The sequence below is a fragment of the Geotrypetes seraphini genome, chromosome 10 (assembly GCF_902459505.1).
Source record: "Geotrypetes seraphini chromosome 10, aGeoSer1.1, whole genome shotgun sequence".
Classification (NCBI taxonomy): Eukaryota; Metazoa; Chordata; class Amphibia; order Gymnophiona; family Dermophiidae; genus Geotrypetes; species Geotrypetes seraphini.
This window is the reverse complement of record NC_047093.1, coordinates 34,392,056-34,406,788: the sequence shown is the minus strand read 5'-3', so window position 1 is coordinate 34,406,788 and position 14,733 is coordinate 34,392,056. Positions and strand designations below refer to the sequence as shown.

General features: G+C 39.4%; 1 protein-coding gene across 6 annotated transcripts in view; it reads left to right on the top strand.

Moving 5' to 3' along the window:
• TNRC6C (trinucleotide repeat containing adaptor 6C) overlaps positions 1 to 14,733 on the top strand; it is a 351,118-nt gene that overhangs the window by 248,408 nt on the left and 87,977 nt on the right. For 5 of the 6 annotated variants that reach the window (XM_033960129.1, XM_033960125.1, XM_033960130.1 and 2 more), the window contains 3 exons: positions 3,244 to 3,393; positions 5,901 to 6,047; positions 6,573 to 6,692. In XM_033960129.1, the coding sequence (XP_033816020.1) occupies positions 3,244 to 3,393; positions 5,901 to 6,047; positions 6,573 to 6,692 (417 nt within the window). The remainder of the gene's footprint in view (positions 1 to 3,243; positions 3,394 to 5,900; positions 6,048 to 6,572; positions 6,693 to 14,733) is intronic. The other variant, XM_033960128.1, reaches the window with a different exon arrangement.

Sequence of the window (14,733 nt, the reverse complement as noted above, 5' to 3'; positions counted from 1 at the left end):
GCAGTGAGCTCAGATGGCCTCTACTTTAGATGTGTGAGTTTGTTAACTTTGAGAATTTTTTTCTTCTGAGGCCTAGCATATTCCCCCTCTTTTCTTTTCCAATTTTCTGGAAATTTTACATCTTTAGGGAACCCTTTTATAAAGCTGCAGTAGTGATTCTGCTGCGGCAAATGCACCGAAGCTCATAGGAAGTGAATGGGTTTCGGTTCATTTACCGCACTGGGTCACACTATTGGGCTAAAAAGGGGCCCTAGACCTCTTGCAATATTATACTAAACTGTTCTAATGGGACTTATTCCTGTTGATTTTAAACCACTGTATTCCTTGCACTTGTCCATATTAAAATTTCATCTGCCATTTAGGTTCCCAGTTCTCCAGGTTTGCAGGGTCCCTCTTGAAATTCCTCAATGTCTACTCATGCTTCTTTTGAATAATTTTGTCTCATCTGCAGACCTGATGAAATCATTCTTTGCTCCCTTTTCTAGATCATTGATAAACTGTTAAACTTTGTTTCAATGTAGAAATGCAAACACAAAAGGTCCCTATGGAAAGAAAATGGAATAAAAAAAATTGTAGCTTAGATAGCAACTCCATTATTTGCAAAGTTAGGCCATTATGATTTGGGTCTTGATTATGGAAAGACTTACTGTACCTGGAATGGGTTTCAATAGCAACTCTAACTGTTAGAAAGGAAAGCCAGTACCAGGTAGCCTTCTACAGTCTGTGTCCCAAAAATAGCAAGGATAGATCAAGAACAACTATATTTTATATCACATAATATATTGCACTAGTGGCCAAAATCGTGGAAACACCTAGCAATTTAGGCATTGAACGTCAAAAAAATGGCTATAATATCATAATTGTATTTAATGTATACATTTTCAACTAGTAATGGAAACTCTGTAATCACTTAACAAGACCAGCATAATAATTGGCACATTTCACAAAAATAATGCTGTTCATAAGCTACTCAATCTTCTAATAATAATTTGTCCAGTTATCCAATGATTTCATTAGTCTTGATTACTGCCTTACATCTTGGCATGCTGTCCAAAAGTCTGTGGAGGTCAATAGGTGGTGTTATGTGGAACCAGGAGTTGATTATTGCTTCTATCAGCTCATGTTTGTTGGACGGTCACTTTGCCACTTACTGCTCTCTCTTATCTGGCCCAGAAGCTCTCAGTGAGGAGATCTGGGCTGTTTCCTGGCCAGTCTAGCAACTTAACGTTTGTTTTCTTTGAACCAGGTGAGGTATTTCTTAGCTTTGTGGTAAGAGGCGCCATCGTATTAAAAAATGAACGTTTGACTGTCACCAAAGATGTTTCTAGCTGAGGGCAGGCCCTTGGACTGAAAGACCTCCTTTATGTATTTGTCAACATTTATCACTCCATCAGGCACCTGCAATCAATCCACAAAATCTCTGGACATGTATCCCCACACCATTGCTCTCAGAGGATGCTTCATGGTGGCAATAGTACACTTTGGTAAGCAGTCCTCACCTGGTCGCCAATGAACATAGCAGACACCTTTACTGACAAATGGAGATTTGGGTTTCATTGTTTCACAACACCTTCTTCTACTGCTCTGTGGTCCAGTTGACATGCTCTTTAGCCCAGTCCAAACATTTATGATGCTGAACTGCATTGAAGGGCTTTTTCCTCAGAAATCTTGCTTGCAGGGCTGTTTTCACCTGTGTTCGGCGAACTGTCCGGCCTCACACCAACTCCCCTGTTTCAGTTAGTGACTTATTGATGTCAGCGATAGTTAATTTCTGATTCTGTAGAGCCATTCTCACTATCCTTCTATCAGTCTGAGGTATTGTAACTTTTTTTTTCAGGCCCCTTATTTTTGATGCTTCTAGTCTTCAAAGCACTTGCAGAGTTTGAGTACCCCAGCCAGTAACACACCTTGGACCAATTTTGGCTGCTATCTCTTGGTAACTGTAGCCTTCTTTTCTTAAGGTTATGGCTGTTGCTCTCTTTTTAGGTGACCAGTCAAGTCTCTTCTGCAAAATTTATCATACAGCTATGATTTTAGTGTATTTAGACAATAATAATTAAATTAAATTGCAATTAATGAAAAATAGCAATTCAAATTTTGTCATATTGCACAATGGGCCTTTAGACAATAACCACAAGCTGTGACAACAACATTGAAGCATCAAAACAAAACACATAAGCAACCTACTGTACTGTATGTGCTCAAAATCTAAGCAATACATAAAAAAACCCCAACCAGTTGCTTACTTTATAGATGTCAAATCAGTAGAAGTCATTCCTTACCACAAAAATCAAATTACTACACAAATATTACCAGTAATGTTTATAAACAATCAAATAATTATCATACGTTACAGGCCTAAAGTAACTGGAGCAACAGTTGAATAAATATATGCAATCTCAAAAAACTCGGTGTTTCCACAATTTTGATTACTTGTGTATATATATATATATATATATATATATATATATATATATCACATATTACAATAATAACCTAAAATAGAAATCAGGTCAGAAACATTTTTTCATTTGTTGCTGTATTGCAGTCTGCCAAGAGGACAGAACAGCTCACTAAATCCTCAGTTGCCATTGGTATACTAAATATTGCTAGAGAAGTGGGTTTTTTTTCAATTTAATCATTTATATACCACTTATATCCTAAGTATTTTTTTTCAATTTAATCATTTATATACCACTTATATCCTAAGTGGTTTACATTCAGGTACTCTATCATATTTCCTTGTCTGTCCTGCTGGGCTCAAACTCTATCTAGTGTACCTGAGGCAATGAGGGGATTAAGTGACTTGCCCAGGGTCACAAGGAGCAGCGAGGGATTTGAACCCATAACCTCAGGGTGCTAAGGCTGTAGTTATAAGCACTGCGCCACACCCACTCCCATCCCTAAGTATTGTAGCTTGCTTCTCCCCAAAAAAGAGACAACAAGGGGGTGTTGGGGGGGCTGGGGAGAAATAACTTCTTAAATCTTGAAGTCAGTAACTTCTTCAGCAGAGGAACCAACTGCTTGTGTTTAAAAACAGAAAGTAAACTGAAATGATCTATCTTAACCCTGTCTTTTGTCTTTTCTTTGTTTTACCCTTATTTTCTTCATTACCCATGCTTCTTAATTACTTTTCTTTTTTTTAAATCATGCCCATTTTTCTTTTATTTCCTTGGGAAATTGTGTTGTGCTTTGTCTGTTGCTGGACACTGCACACAGCTCACCCTTTCTTTCTCCAATCAGGATGGCGGCCTAGTGGAAGAGCCCACTTCTTCACCGTTTTTGCCTTCACCAAGCCTGAAACTCCCCCTTTCAAACAGTGCACTCCCTAATCAGACCCTGGGTGGTATTGCCACAGGGCTGGGCATGCAAAACTTGAATTCTTCTAGACAGGTGAGGTTTTACATTTTTAAGGATTATAATTTAATATCATTTTCACACACTTTGTTCAATAACCTGTCTAGTTACAGAGGAAACAAACAAAATATTTTCTACATAAGTTTAAATGTGTCATTATCTAGTACCCGTCCCCCCCCACATACACACAAATATTCATAAATGTTTTGAACATGACACTACTAGGTAGAAAATTATTTCTTTTTCATAGAATTATTAAACTCTATCTTATATTGTGTTTGTGTCCTCATCCTTTTCCTTCTACTTGGGAAAGTTGTAATCAAAGCTCAACTTTGTGTAGACTTAACAAAAATATGATACTAGGTGACTTTTAATCTACATGTAGAAAATTCACATGATTTGAATGCTCTATATTTTAAAGATTTAGGGGCAGTTTCCTTATAGGTTGCCAGTCTCAGTAGCTTCCTAAGAAGTGGCTGAGAATCGCACACTGGCATCCTATACAGAATCGCTTCTGTCTGTAAAAACAAACACCTTACCCCTCAATTCTGTAACCGGCACCCATGTCACTGGTGCCAGTTACAGAATCGAGCCTGCCTGATCGAGGGGTCCCTTGCTATTAGCTGATCGTGGCAAGGGAATCCCCAATCAGCTGTGCCAGCAGGCCTCCTTGAAGTTGCGGCTTCAGGGAGTCCTGCCAGCTCAGCTGATCAGGTGGGGGTGGGGAATACTCCTGCTGCCATCAGCTGAGCAAGCTATGGCGGGACTCACAAAAACTGATGGCAGCCATTCAGGGAGCAGTGCGGGGCCAGGCTGGAGCACAAAGAGCTCACTTCTACCTTGTGCGCCACTGGCCCCGAGATGAGGCAGCCATCCAGTGAGGGAGGCGGAAATCTCGTTCCTGCCAATACACCACTGGACCACCAGGATTTAAGGGGGATTTGAAAAGGTACTTGGGGGAGGGGATTTAAAAAGGTACTGAGAAGGATTTAAAAAGGTACGGGGTGTGTGTGTAAAAAAAATTGTTAGTTGGCTAGCACGGATCCCTCCTGTCCCGGCCTACCACTAGACCACCAGAGGGGGGGCAGGGTACAGGGCAGGGTGGTGGGACAGAGTACAATGCCTGGCAGGGAAGGGGATCAGGGTGCAGAGCCTGGCAAGGAGTGTGGGGTTGGGTACAGAGCCTGGTATATTTTATTAAATATATTAGTACACCATTTGGCTCAGAATATTTTTTTTTTCTTGTTTTCCTCCTCTAAATCTAGGTGCGTTTTATGGTCGGGTGCGTCTTTTAGTGCGAAATATGCGGTAATAGGCACTGAGTATTTGTGATGAACGGTAGCTATGCTTATCCTAAGAGACTTCTTCTTAAAGGAATTTGTAACTTCTTTGTAAGCACTTAAATCCACAGTAAATCTAGGAAAGTTGACTTCGCCACAACAGTGTGGTTAACTTTTCCCTCAAGTTATAATCGGATAAAAAGCTTTATATATTAAAACAGTACTTATCAAATTTTCTGTGGCCATGACCTCATTATTGCAGCCACAGAACCATGTGCTCCCTGGAGGCCTAATTTTCTATTTTGCTGCTACTGGCCCTCCTACAGCATCACATCCAACACTGCTATCATTCTCTGCTTTCTATGGAGCCTGTAGAGGCCTAATTACAGTGCAGCCTCACCAGGAAGTACAGGCTGAGTTTGTTGTTGTGCTTTGTTTGGTTTGTCTTTTGTGCGCGCAAGTCATACATATTTTACAGCCCTTGTTGGGTCCTGGTCCACAGTTTGGGAAGTCCTATAGTAAAGTCCTTTTTCATATTCCAGTTGTAACATAGTTATGAGGGTAGAAACAAACTCATTCTTAACATTTTTAATGCACTTGTTTTAATAAAACCCAGAGTTTAAAATTTTTGCAGAAAAATCAATGTGTTTAAAGCATGGCTGTCTCTATCAGGATGTAATGCCTATATATTTAAAATTCATAAGATTGCCTAAGTCAGTGATTCCCAACCCTGTCCTGGAGGAACACCAGGCCAATCGGGTTTTCAGGCTAGCCCTAATGAATATGCATGAGAGAGATTTGCATATGATGGAAGTGATAGGCATGCAAATTTTCTTCATGCATATTCATTAGGGCTAGCCTGAAAACCCAATTGGCCTGGTGTTCCTCCAGGACAGGGTTGGGAACCACTGGCCTAAGTGACTATGGCCCTTTTTCACTAAGCTGTGATAGAAATTTCTACCATAGCCTGGAGCGCTAAATGCTCCAACACTCATAGGAATTCTGTGAGTGTTGGAGCATTTAGCACTCTGGGCCGCGGTACAAACCTCTACCATGGCTTAGTAAAAGGAGGAGTACATTTGGCAGTTTTATAACTGTTAATATTAAGTAGTACCAGAAACCAAGACAACTTGGCTAAGAGAAAACATTATATAAAAAGTTAATTTAAAAAATATATTTTCTGGAGAATTAAGATGTAGTAGTAAAATAAACTATTTGTAATGAGTTGAAATTTTTATATTAAGTTTGTATGTCTCCATGTAGATACCGAGTGGCAATCTGGGTATGTTTGGCAATAGTGGAGCAGCACAAGCCAGGACCATGCAACAGCCACAGCAACCGCCAGTGCAACCTCTTAACTCATCCCAGCCTAGTCTTCGTGCTCAAGTGCCTCAGTTTCTATCCCCTCAGGTTAGAATAAACTTTACAATATATATGTAGACAAATTGCTTCAGGATAAGCATTGTAAACCACTTTACTACTGTTGGTGAAAGGTAGTATAATAAGAATAAACCATAAACAATTAGGTTCATAAAGGACTAATAGGATTCCAGACAGTAGTCCAAGCAGTGTTACAGAATTTATTTTCTTAATGGCCAACTCTCCCTCCATCCCATTATATTCAGCTAATGAGTCCTACATCTGACAATATGCTGCCTACTTGTCCTTGGATAAAGCACAGTTAATTATTGTAGGTGGTGTTTTCCAGGGAGAACAGGCAAATATTCACATCCCTTCCACCTCCCTTGGTTGGCTTTTTAGCTTGCTTACGGAACTGGGTGGGAAGGCATTTGCTCATGTGCAATGCAGGCAGTCACGAAGTTTCTTAAAACTTAAGTGTCAGTCCACTTTTTAACTGTCCATACTGAGCTCTGTGGATGATGTCGCCCACATGTGCTTTTTGTATTAATGCAGTGGTATGGTTTTATTTTACAGGTTCAAGCACAGCTTTTGCAGTTTGCAGCAAAAAACATTGGTCTCAATCCTGCACTATTAACCTCGCCAATTAATCCTCAGCATATGACGATGTTGAACCAGCTCTATCAGCTGCAGCTGGTAAGTAAATTGAAGTTTGGGGGTCAATATTTAAAGCGATTTAACCAGTGAGGAGAAGCTCCTTGCCAGTTAAATCAATTGTGCAGGACTATCCATTGATATTCAGCTACGCTTAACGGGTTAAGTGCTGATAAAATACAGTCCTGTCTTTATCTGGTTTTGCTTAGACAGTTAATTGTTGTTTATCACGCTTAACCGGGTAAGAGAGAACCGACTACTGGCTTTTTATTCATATGTTATGTTAATCAGGCTTTACTTATTCAGTTCAAGATCAGGTTACATTTCAAGAGATTGGGTCAGTTACCCGGGAAGTTACAATGGACAGTTTGACACGGACATTCAATAGAGTTGCTAGTACAGGTAGATCAGTACAGTTAGGTATTAATTACAAATTCATGTTACAAATTCAAGTAGGTCATCGTTGGCTTATCGTTATATCCCAGGAATTGCATTTTTCTCAGTGGGGAACTCCTCAAATAGATCTCTTTGCATTTCCCCACAAGCTGCCTCAGTTTTGCTCCAGGATCTACTCTCCTCACCGCCTGGAGGCAGATGCTTTTCTCCTGAAATGGACAAACCAATTCCTGTATGCATTTCCTCCATTCCCTCTCATACTCAAGACACTCTTCGAACTCAAACACGAACATGCCACCATGATTCTGATAGCTCCTCGGTGGCCCAGACAACCTTGGTTCTCCCTTCTACTTCAACTCAGCAGCAGGGAGCCACTACTTCTACCAGTTTTTCCATCTCTGCTTACACAGAGTCAGGGATCTCTCCTTCATCCCAACCTGCAGTCTCTGCACCTGACAGCTTGGTACCTTTCAACGTAACTACCAAGCTACAATTCTCTCAATCTGTTCAGGACATTGTTAGAGGCTTCCAGGAAGCCTGCCACTAGGCAATGTTATAACCAGAAAATGGAACTAGGTTTTCTGCTTGGTGTGCTCTTCATCACAAGGAGCCTCAGTCTACCTCCTTGTCTTCAGTTCTGGATTACCTATTTCATTTATCACAGTCAGGCCTCAAATCAACTTCTATTAGAGTCCATCTCAGTGCAATTGCTGCTTTCCATCAGCCGTTTGAAGGGAAACCTTTATCTGCTCATCCTGTGGTTTCCAGATTTATGAAAGGACTTTTCAATGTCAAACCACCTCTCAAACCGCCTCCAGTGGTTTGAGATCTCAATGTGGTTCTTGCTAAATTGATGAAGCCTCCATTTGAACCAATGTCTACAGCTCATCTGAAATATCTCACTTGGAAAGTGGTCTTTCTCATTGCTCTCACATCTGCTCGCACAATCAGTGAGCTACAAGCTTTAGTAGCGGATCCACCTTTCACAGTATTCAATCACAACAAGGTGGTCCTCCGTACTCATCCTAAATTCCAGTGTTTTTTCCAAAGCTTCATTTTCACCCAGGAGAAACAGCTCTTCATACTCTGGACTGCAAGCATGCTTTGGCTTTCTACTTACAAAGGATTAAACCGCAGAGATTTTCTCCTCAACTTTTTGTCTCCTTCGATCCAAACAAGTTGGGACATCCAGTTTCCAAGAGAACCATCTCCAACTGGTTGGCTGCTTGCATCTCTTTCTGCTATGCTCAGGCTGGACTGTATCTAGAGCAGGGGTGTCAAAGTCCCTCCTTAAGGGCCGCAATCCAGTCGGGTTTTCAGGATTTCCCCAATGAATATGCATATGATCTATTAGCATACAATGAAAGAAGTGCATGCAAATAGATCTCATACATATTAATTACGGAAATCTTGAAAACCCGACTGGATTGCGGCCCTCGAGGAGGGACTTTGACACCCCTGATCTAGAGGGTTGAGTCACTGCCCATAAAGTTAGAGCCATTGCAGCATCTGTAGCTTTCCTTAGATCTACTCCTATTGAGGAAATCTGCAAAGCTGCCATAAATTCACCTCTCATTGTCTGGATTCTTTTTCCAGACAGGATGACCACTTTGGCCAGGCAGTTTTACAAAATTTATTCTCCTGAATTGCCAACACTCCCACCATCCCATTCTGGTTAGCTTGGAGGTCACCCATAAGTTGAGAATATGCTGCCTGCTTGTCCTGGGATAAAGCACAGTTACTTACTGTAACAGGTGTTATCCAGGGACAGCAGGCAGATATTCTTACAACCCACCCACCTCCCCTGGTTGGCTTCTTAGCTAGCTATCTGAACTGAGAAGAAGTGCACCCTATGTTGGGCGGGAAGGCACTCGGGCATGCGCAATGCGGCAGTCGCAAACTTTCCAAAAGTTCTTCATGTAAGTCTGCTTGTGAAGCTGTCCGCATCGGGGCTCCATGGTTGACGTCACCCATATGTTGAGAATATCTCCCTGCTTTCTCTGGATAACACCTGTTATGGTAAGTAACTGCTTTTTTATGTATAATAATCATCTCTGCCTTCCTCTCCTCCACCTCTTTTCTTTCTCCCCCACCCCCATGTGCTACATCTTTCCTCCCCTCTCACCCATCCCCTTGTGCAGCATCTTTCTTTCCCTCCCATCCCTCTGTGCAGCAGAACCCCACCGACCCTCCCACCGTGAGACTGAAACCTTTGCTCTGAGGCCCCCCCCCCCCCCCAATTTTTTTCAGCAAATCAGGCAGCACTAGTGTCAGAGATGGAGTCGGGGGACATTCGAGGGGAGGGGGGCTGCGCTTGTTGATCTTAACTAGGGCTTATTTTGGGGGTAGGACTTATATTAGGAGCATCTTTAAAAATTATGCTAGGGCTTATTTTCAGGATAGGTTTTATTTTCGGGGAAACAGGGTATTAGTACAACAAGGCATTTTGCCCATCTCTGATCTGAAAACAAATGAAGTGCATATATGGTTATGATTTGAATCCAAGAAAGAGCTCACTTTACAAAAAAGGATCATAAATAGCCCATGCATATAGAGTGGAATCCATCACTGCAACAAAATGTTCTCAGGAAAAGGCATCAACATCAAAAATTGATCCGTCCTTGTTCCTTTTGAGGGAATCATTTCTTCCTCCTTATTGGAAGGATAGATTCATACTAGGTTTGGCCAAAGAAGTAGAACATCCCATGCCTCTGCATAATCAATGCCCCTTCCAGGAGAGATCAAGACAGTTGGCACCAAGAGACATAGAAGATATTTAGAAAGCACCTGTGAAAGTTATTGGATGCTGGAATCATCAAATAATCCCAAAGTCCATATGCCTCACCTATAGTGGTGTCTAGGAAGGAGTCCATACAAGTGTGTATAGACTATAGAAAACGAAGGTTACCAGTAAGGTTGCTCTAATAAATCTCCCAGTACGATTCCTTTGTCTTTATCTTCTTTGGGAATATTCAAATAGTATAACTTTTGTAACGGTGGCATATTATCTTCAGGAAATTTTAATACTAATTTTAAGAAGGAATTAAATAAGTCTCTCGCTGTTTGAAATTTGGAGACCGGAAAATTTAAAAATCTAAGATTCAAATTAGAGAATGACACGGTGACAAAATTCATCACCGTTCCCGTCCCCGCGGATAACCGTGGGAAATAATCCCATGTCATTTTCTAATGTCTATTTCAACCTTGGTCCTTCTATACCAGCATTCTTCAAAGCAAAGCTTGTGGGTCAGTGGTTGTGCCCAATTATACTCTGATTCTTTTCTCTCTCCTTAAAGAATGACATGAAGATGGGACAGGAACGGTGATGAATTTTGTCACCGTGTCATTCTCTAATTCAAATTTCTATTTGCATTTTCCAAATTTTCCATTTATCTAATAAGAAAAGACTTTTCCTTCAGTTGTGAATTAATGGAAATCTTAAGTTCTGCTATTGATTTTTCTAAATTGTCCATTCTACCGGACTGTTTTTGAAATTTCTCTTCCAAAGTTTTAAATTGGATGTTGGTGCTCTGGACTGAGGAAACAAATTGAGAGCATACCTTATGTAAGGATTCCAATCCACTCCAAATAGCTTCCATGTCGATCACCTCAGGTCTTATTTAAGGAGCAGGAGTAAATATTCCGGGAATTATCCCAATGGGTCCCACCTCCTCCTTCCCTGTTCCATCACAGGTTCCAGCTCCTCCGCTCTCTGGTGTCGGCTGCAAGGAAGTCGACAAGCTATGAACTGCATCCGGGGTCAGGGGTGAAATCTGCAGTGCCAACGGAGAAATCAACTCCGGCACCTCCTGCACTGCCGACGGCGTCCCCGACATCCTCCCGGGACACGGAGGAACTCCAGGCCCCAATGGGCTGAACGACACCTCGCTCTCCAAGACCGAGGTCTGCCCACCTCAGTCAACCGGAGCGGCATAAGTTGTAATCATTGCCTGTCGCGACAACGAAGTAATAGAGGAGGCAGGAAGAATGCCCCTCTGTTTGCCCCTGCGTTTAGGCATGGAAAAGGTAAGATTTTCAAGAAAATGCAGGAGCAACCTTCTAACGCGACTCACTCCGTCGCCATCGCTACATATAACTTTTAAGTTTGAAATACCACCCAGTAAAAGTAAACATTGATGCTGATGCACTATCAAGGAGAAAATGCAGCAGTAATTCTGACCCATGGTGCAGTGACCAGAAGAAGGGGTTAGAGCCTTATGCCATCCTACTAGTGAAGATAAAGTAGTTACCTCACTGGGAGTGTGTACCACCATACTACCTGTGGTTTATACCAATGTCAGCAACCTAAGTGAAGATGGTTTACCACCTTTAAATAAATCTGACCTGCAGAAGGCCCAGAGATGATTTAGGTTTAGAGCAAGTGTTGAAAGAAAAGTACCACAATCCTGTTGAGTCTATGTCAAGTCACCAAAAAGTACCTCTTCATGAATGGGACTGTCTAGTTGTCAGATGATTTATTATATCGATCCACTGAACATGCTACCATCTGCCCCAAAAAACAGCTAGTGCTGCCACAGACATTTTGTGGTTTTGTATTAAGAAGTTTATAAATAAATAGGATGTTAGAAAATCCGGTAGCTTTGACATATGATACTATTTTATTCGGCACGGCAATGAGAGCAAAGAGTCAAATTTTGTCAAATAACAACAAACTTATTTATTTTGACTGGAGTAGCAATTCAACAAATAACATACAATTGGAAAAATTATGACTTTTTTTTTTTTTTTTTTTTTTAAATCTTTATTTATTTTCAAATCAAACAACAAGTACACAAAAATATATCATACAAGTAATTCCAATATAGCACTATAATATCTAACACATAAGATCTAATAGTGTAAAAAAACAAAAAACTCACCGACCCTTCATCACATTTTCAACTAAAATAGAGTGTACTATATTATATAACATATGATAACATATCTTATTAACTTACACTCGGGGGCGTGGCTTAGCTTGCACACAAAATGGTCGTGTGATCGCAGCGCTCCTCTTACCTGGGCAACCATTGAATAAATAAAGATTTCCTTTTAAACTATTTTCGGCTGAAAACATTGGAGAGGACAGCGGGAGCATGGCGAGCACCCGACAGAGTAAGAGTGAAACCGGAGGGGCTGTGAAAAGGCAGAAGCAGGATCAAATTACCCCGAGTAAGGTTCCGCTTCCTGCTGATGTATCAGAGGAGTTAAGCAAAGCTGAAGTTATGGGGGAACTGAGGCAAATCAAACAAATGCTGAAAGAGACTGTGAGTAATATGGCAGAACTGAAGGAAGAAATCCTGAATATACACAGACAAATGGAAATAGCTAATAAAAGAACAACAGAGTTAGAAGTTAAAATGGAGAGCTTAGAATGTGAAGGAAAAAGATGCAAAAATGACAGTTTGGAAATAATTCAATTGAAAAGTCAGCTGGAAGATTACGAAAACCGTGGAAGAAGAAAGAATATAAAACTTTTTGGAATACAGGAAAATTTGGAAGGGAAAAATGCAATACAGTTTTTAGAAAATTTAATTCCTAGATTATTGCAGTTGGATTTCAAACAGCCTTTGGAAATAGAACGGGCACACAGGATTCCAATAAAGAGTCTGGAAAATCAAGGGAAACCAAGACCATTAATATTCAAGATGTTAAGATACCAGCAAGCAATAGAAATTTTAAATGCTGCCAAAAGAGATAAAAACTTAAACTATAAAGGATCCAAAATATGGTTTTTACCAGACTTTGCTAAAAATACAGCAAATATTAGGAAGAAATTCCTTGAGTTGAGATCTCAATTAAAGGAAAAAGGATATAAGTATGGGTTATATTACCCAGCAAAAATGAGGGTATCTTGTGGGGATAAATCTTTGTATTTTGTTGATCCGGAAAAACTAAAGACCTTTCTTTCAAAATCAGAACCTATGTCATTTTAGCACAATGGGTGTTGAAATGAAGGGATAAATACTAAGACTGGATTGGTGGATATTGAACAAAAAATTAAATATAAAGAACTATGGGACTTTTGTTTGTTGGAAAAAGAAGAATATGCAACAAAGAACAGGAAATAAAAATGGACAAGTGAAAAAGAAAATAAAAGAATGTAAAGAAGAAAGAAGGATAGACTGGAAAGACATTAAAGTGAAGTTATTAGACTGAACTTTTAGGAGACTGAAAGATGGATGGTTGGAGCAAAGAATGAACAAGAAGGATTAAAGGACTGGACAAATTAACACAAAAGGAAAAGTGAAGACTGAATAGGAAAATAAATAGATGTGAAGAAGAAGAAAGCAGGACTGATAGACTAAAAGGATATTATTAAAAAAAAAATAATGAATGACAATTGGCAGTCAAAAGTCTTTAAGAGTGGATGGATGGAGATAAGAAATAAATATGAAAGTTCAGTTTATTTAATAAGTCAGAAAAGGAGAAAGTAAAGAATGAAAGGACAATAAGGAAAAGATTGCAGAATGGACTAATGATAGAAAGGACAAGTTATATGATATTTAAATGCAAGTAAAGGAAAGGAAAATGAATAATATAAAAGAAAGATACATAAGAATTTATTGATAGCTGAAGGAATGTAAAGATTGATGTTGTGATAATATAGTTTTAAAAAGATTGGATTTAATTTGGAGAAGAGGAAATATAAAAAGGGGGGGGAAAAAAATTATTTTGAAAATGAAATACAAATGTTTAAATACAAATAGAGGATAAAAACTTATAAAATTGAAGTTGTTTTTTTTTTTAACAGAAATATATGAAGAGATGGATATTTGTTGTTGGATATTTAAAGGAGGATAGGAGAAGATGGATTAGATAATATAAGATATAGGAAAATGATACTTTTTATTAAATATATGACTATGATAGAATTTTCTTGAATGAAATAAAATGTTGGGGGAATGAATTAGAGATTGGTGAAATGATAAAAATGCATTAATGGAATGTTAGGAAATAAATATGGTTATGTGACTAAAGGTTAAATAATAGATAGAGAAATTAATTACTTTAAAATGGAAAAAAAAAGAAAAAAGGTTTTATGATTAGAAGAGAGATATAATTAGATATATTCTGGAGAGGTAGTGAGTTTGTCTCAATAAAGGATAAAGGGGTTATTAATAAATATTGGTTGCCTGGGGGGGAGGGGGGAAGTTGGGATTACTGTCCAATGTGTGTCCTTAAGCAGTCATTATATTGGGGAGGGAGGGGTGGGAAGAAGGTGGGTATTAAAGATATTACTAGGATGATTAAGGAAAAGATTAATAAGGGATTGGGTAATTTGGAGGTAAGAATGTGTGCCATGGGGAGAAGTTTTTTAGATCTTAGTTATGGAAGAAGGGAAGAGGACGATTATGATAAGGAGTATAAAATATATTATGTATTTTAAGATATTTTATATTAATGTCAATGGCCTGAATCATGTAATCAAAAGGAAAAAGGTATTATCATTTTTAAAGAAGCAAAACGCGGATGTTTATTGTCTGCAGGAGACCCATCTTAATATAAAGGAATCACAGAAACTAACGGGTGGGTGGGTGAAAGAATGTTTTTTTTGCTCCAGCAGAGGGTAAAAAAGCAGGAGTAGCAGTTCTTATAAATAAAAAGTGTATGGCCAATTTTAAGATAGTAAATTCGGACCCACATGGAAGATGGCTACATGTTGATATAAGTATGGGAAATAATG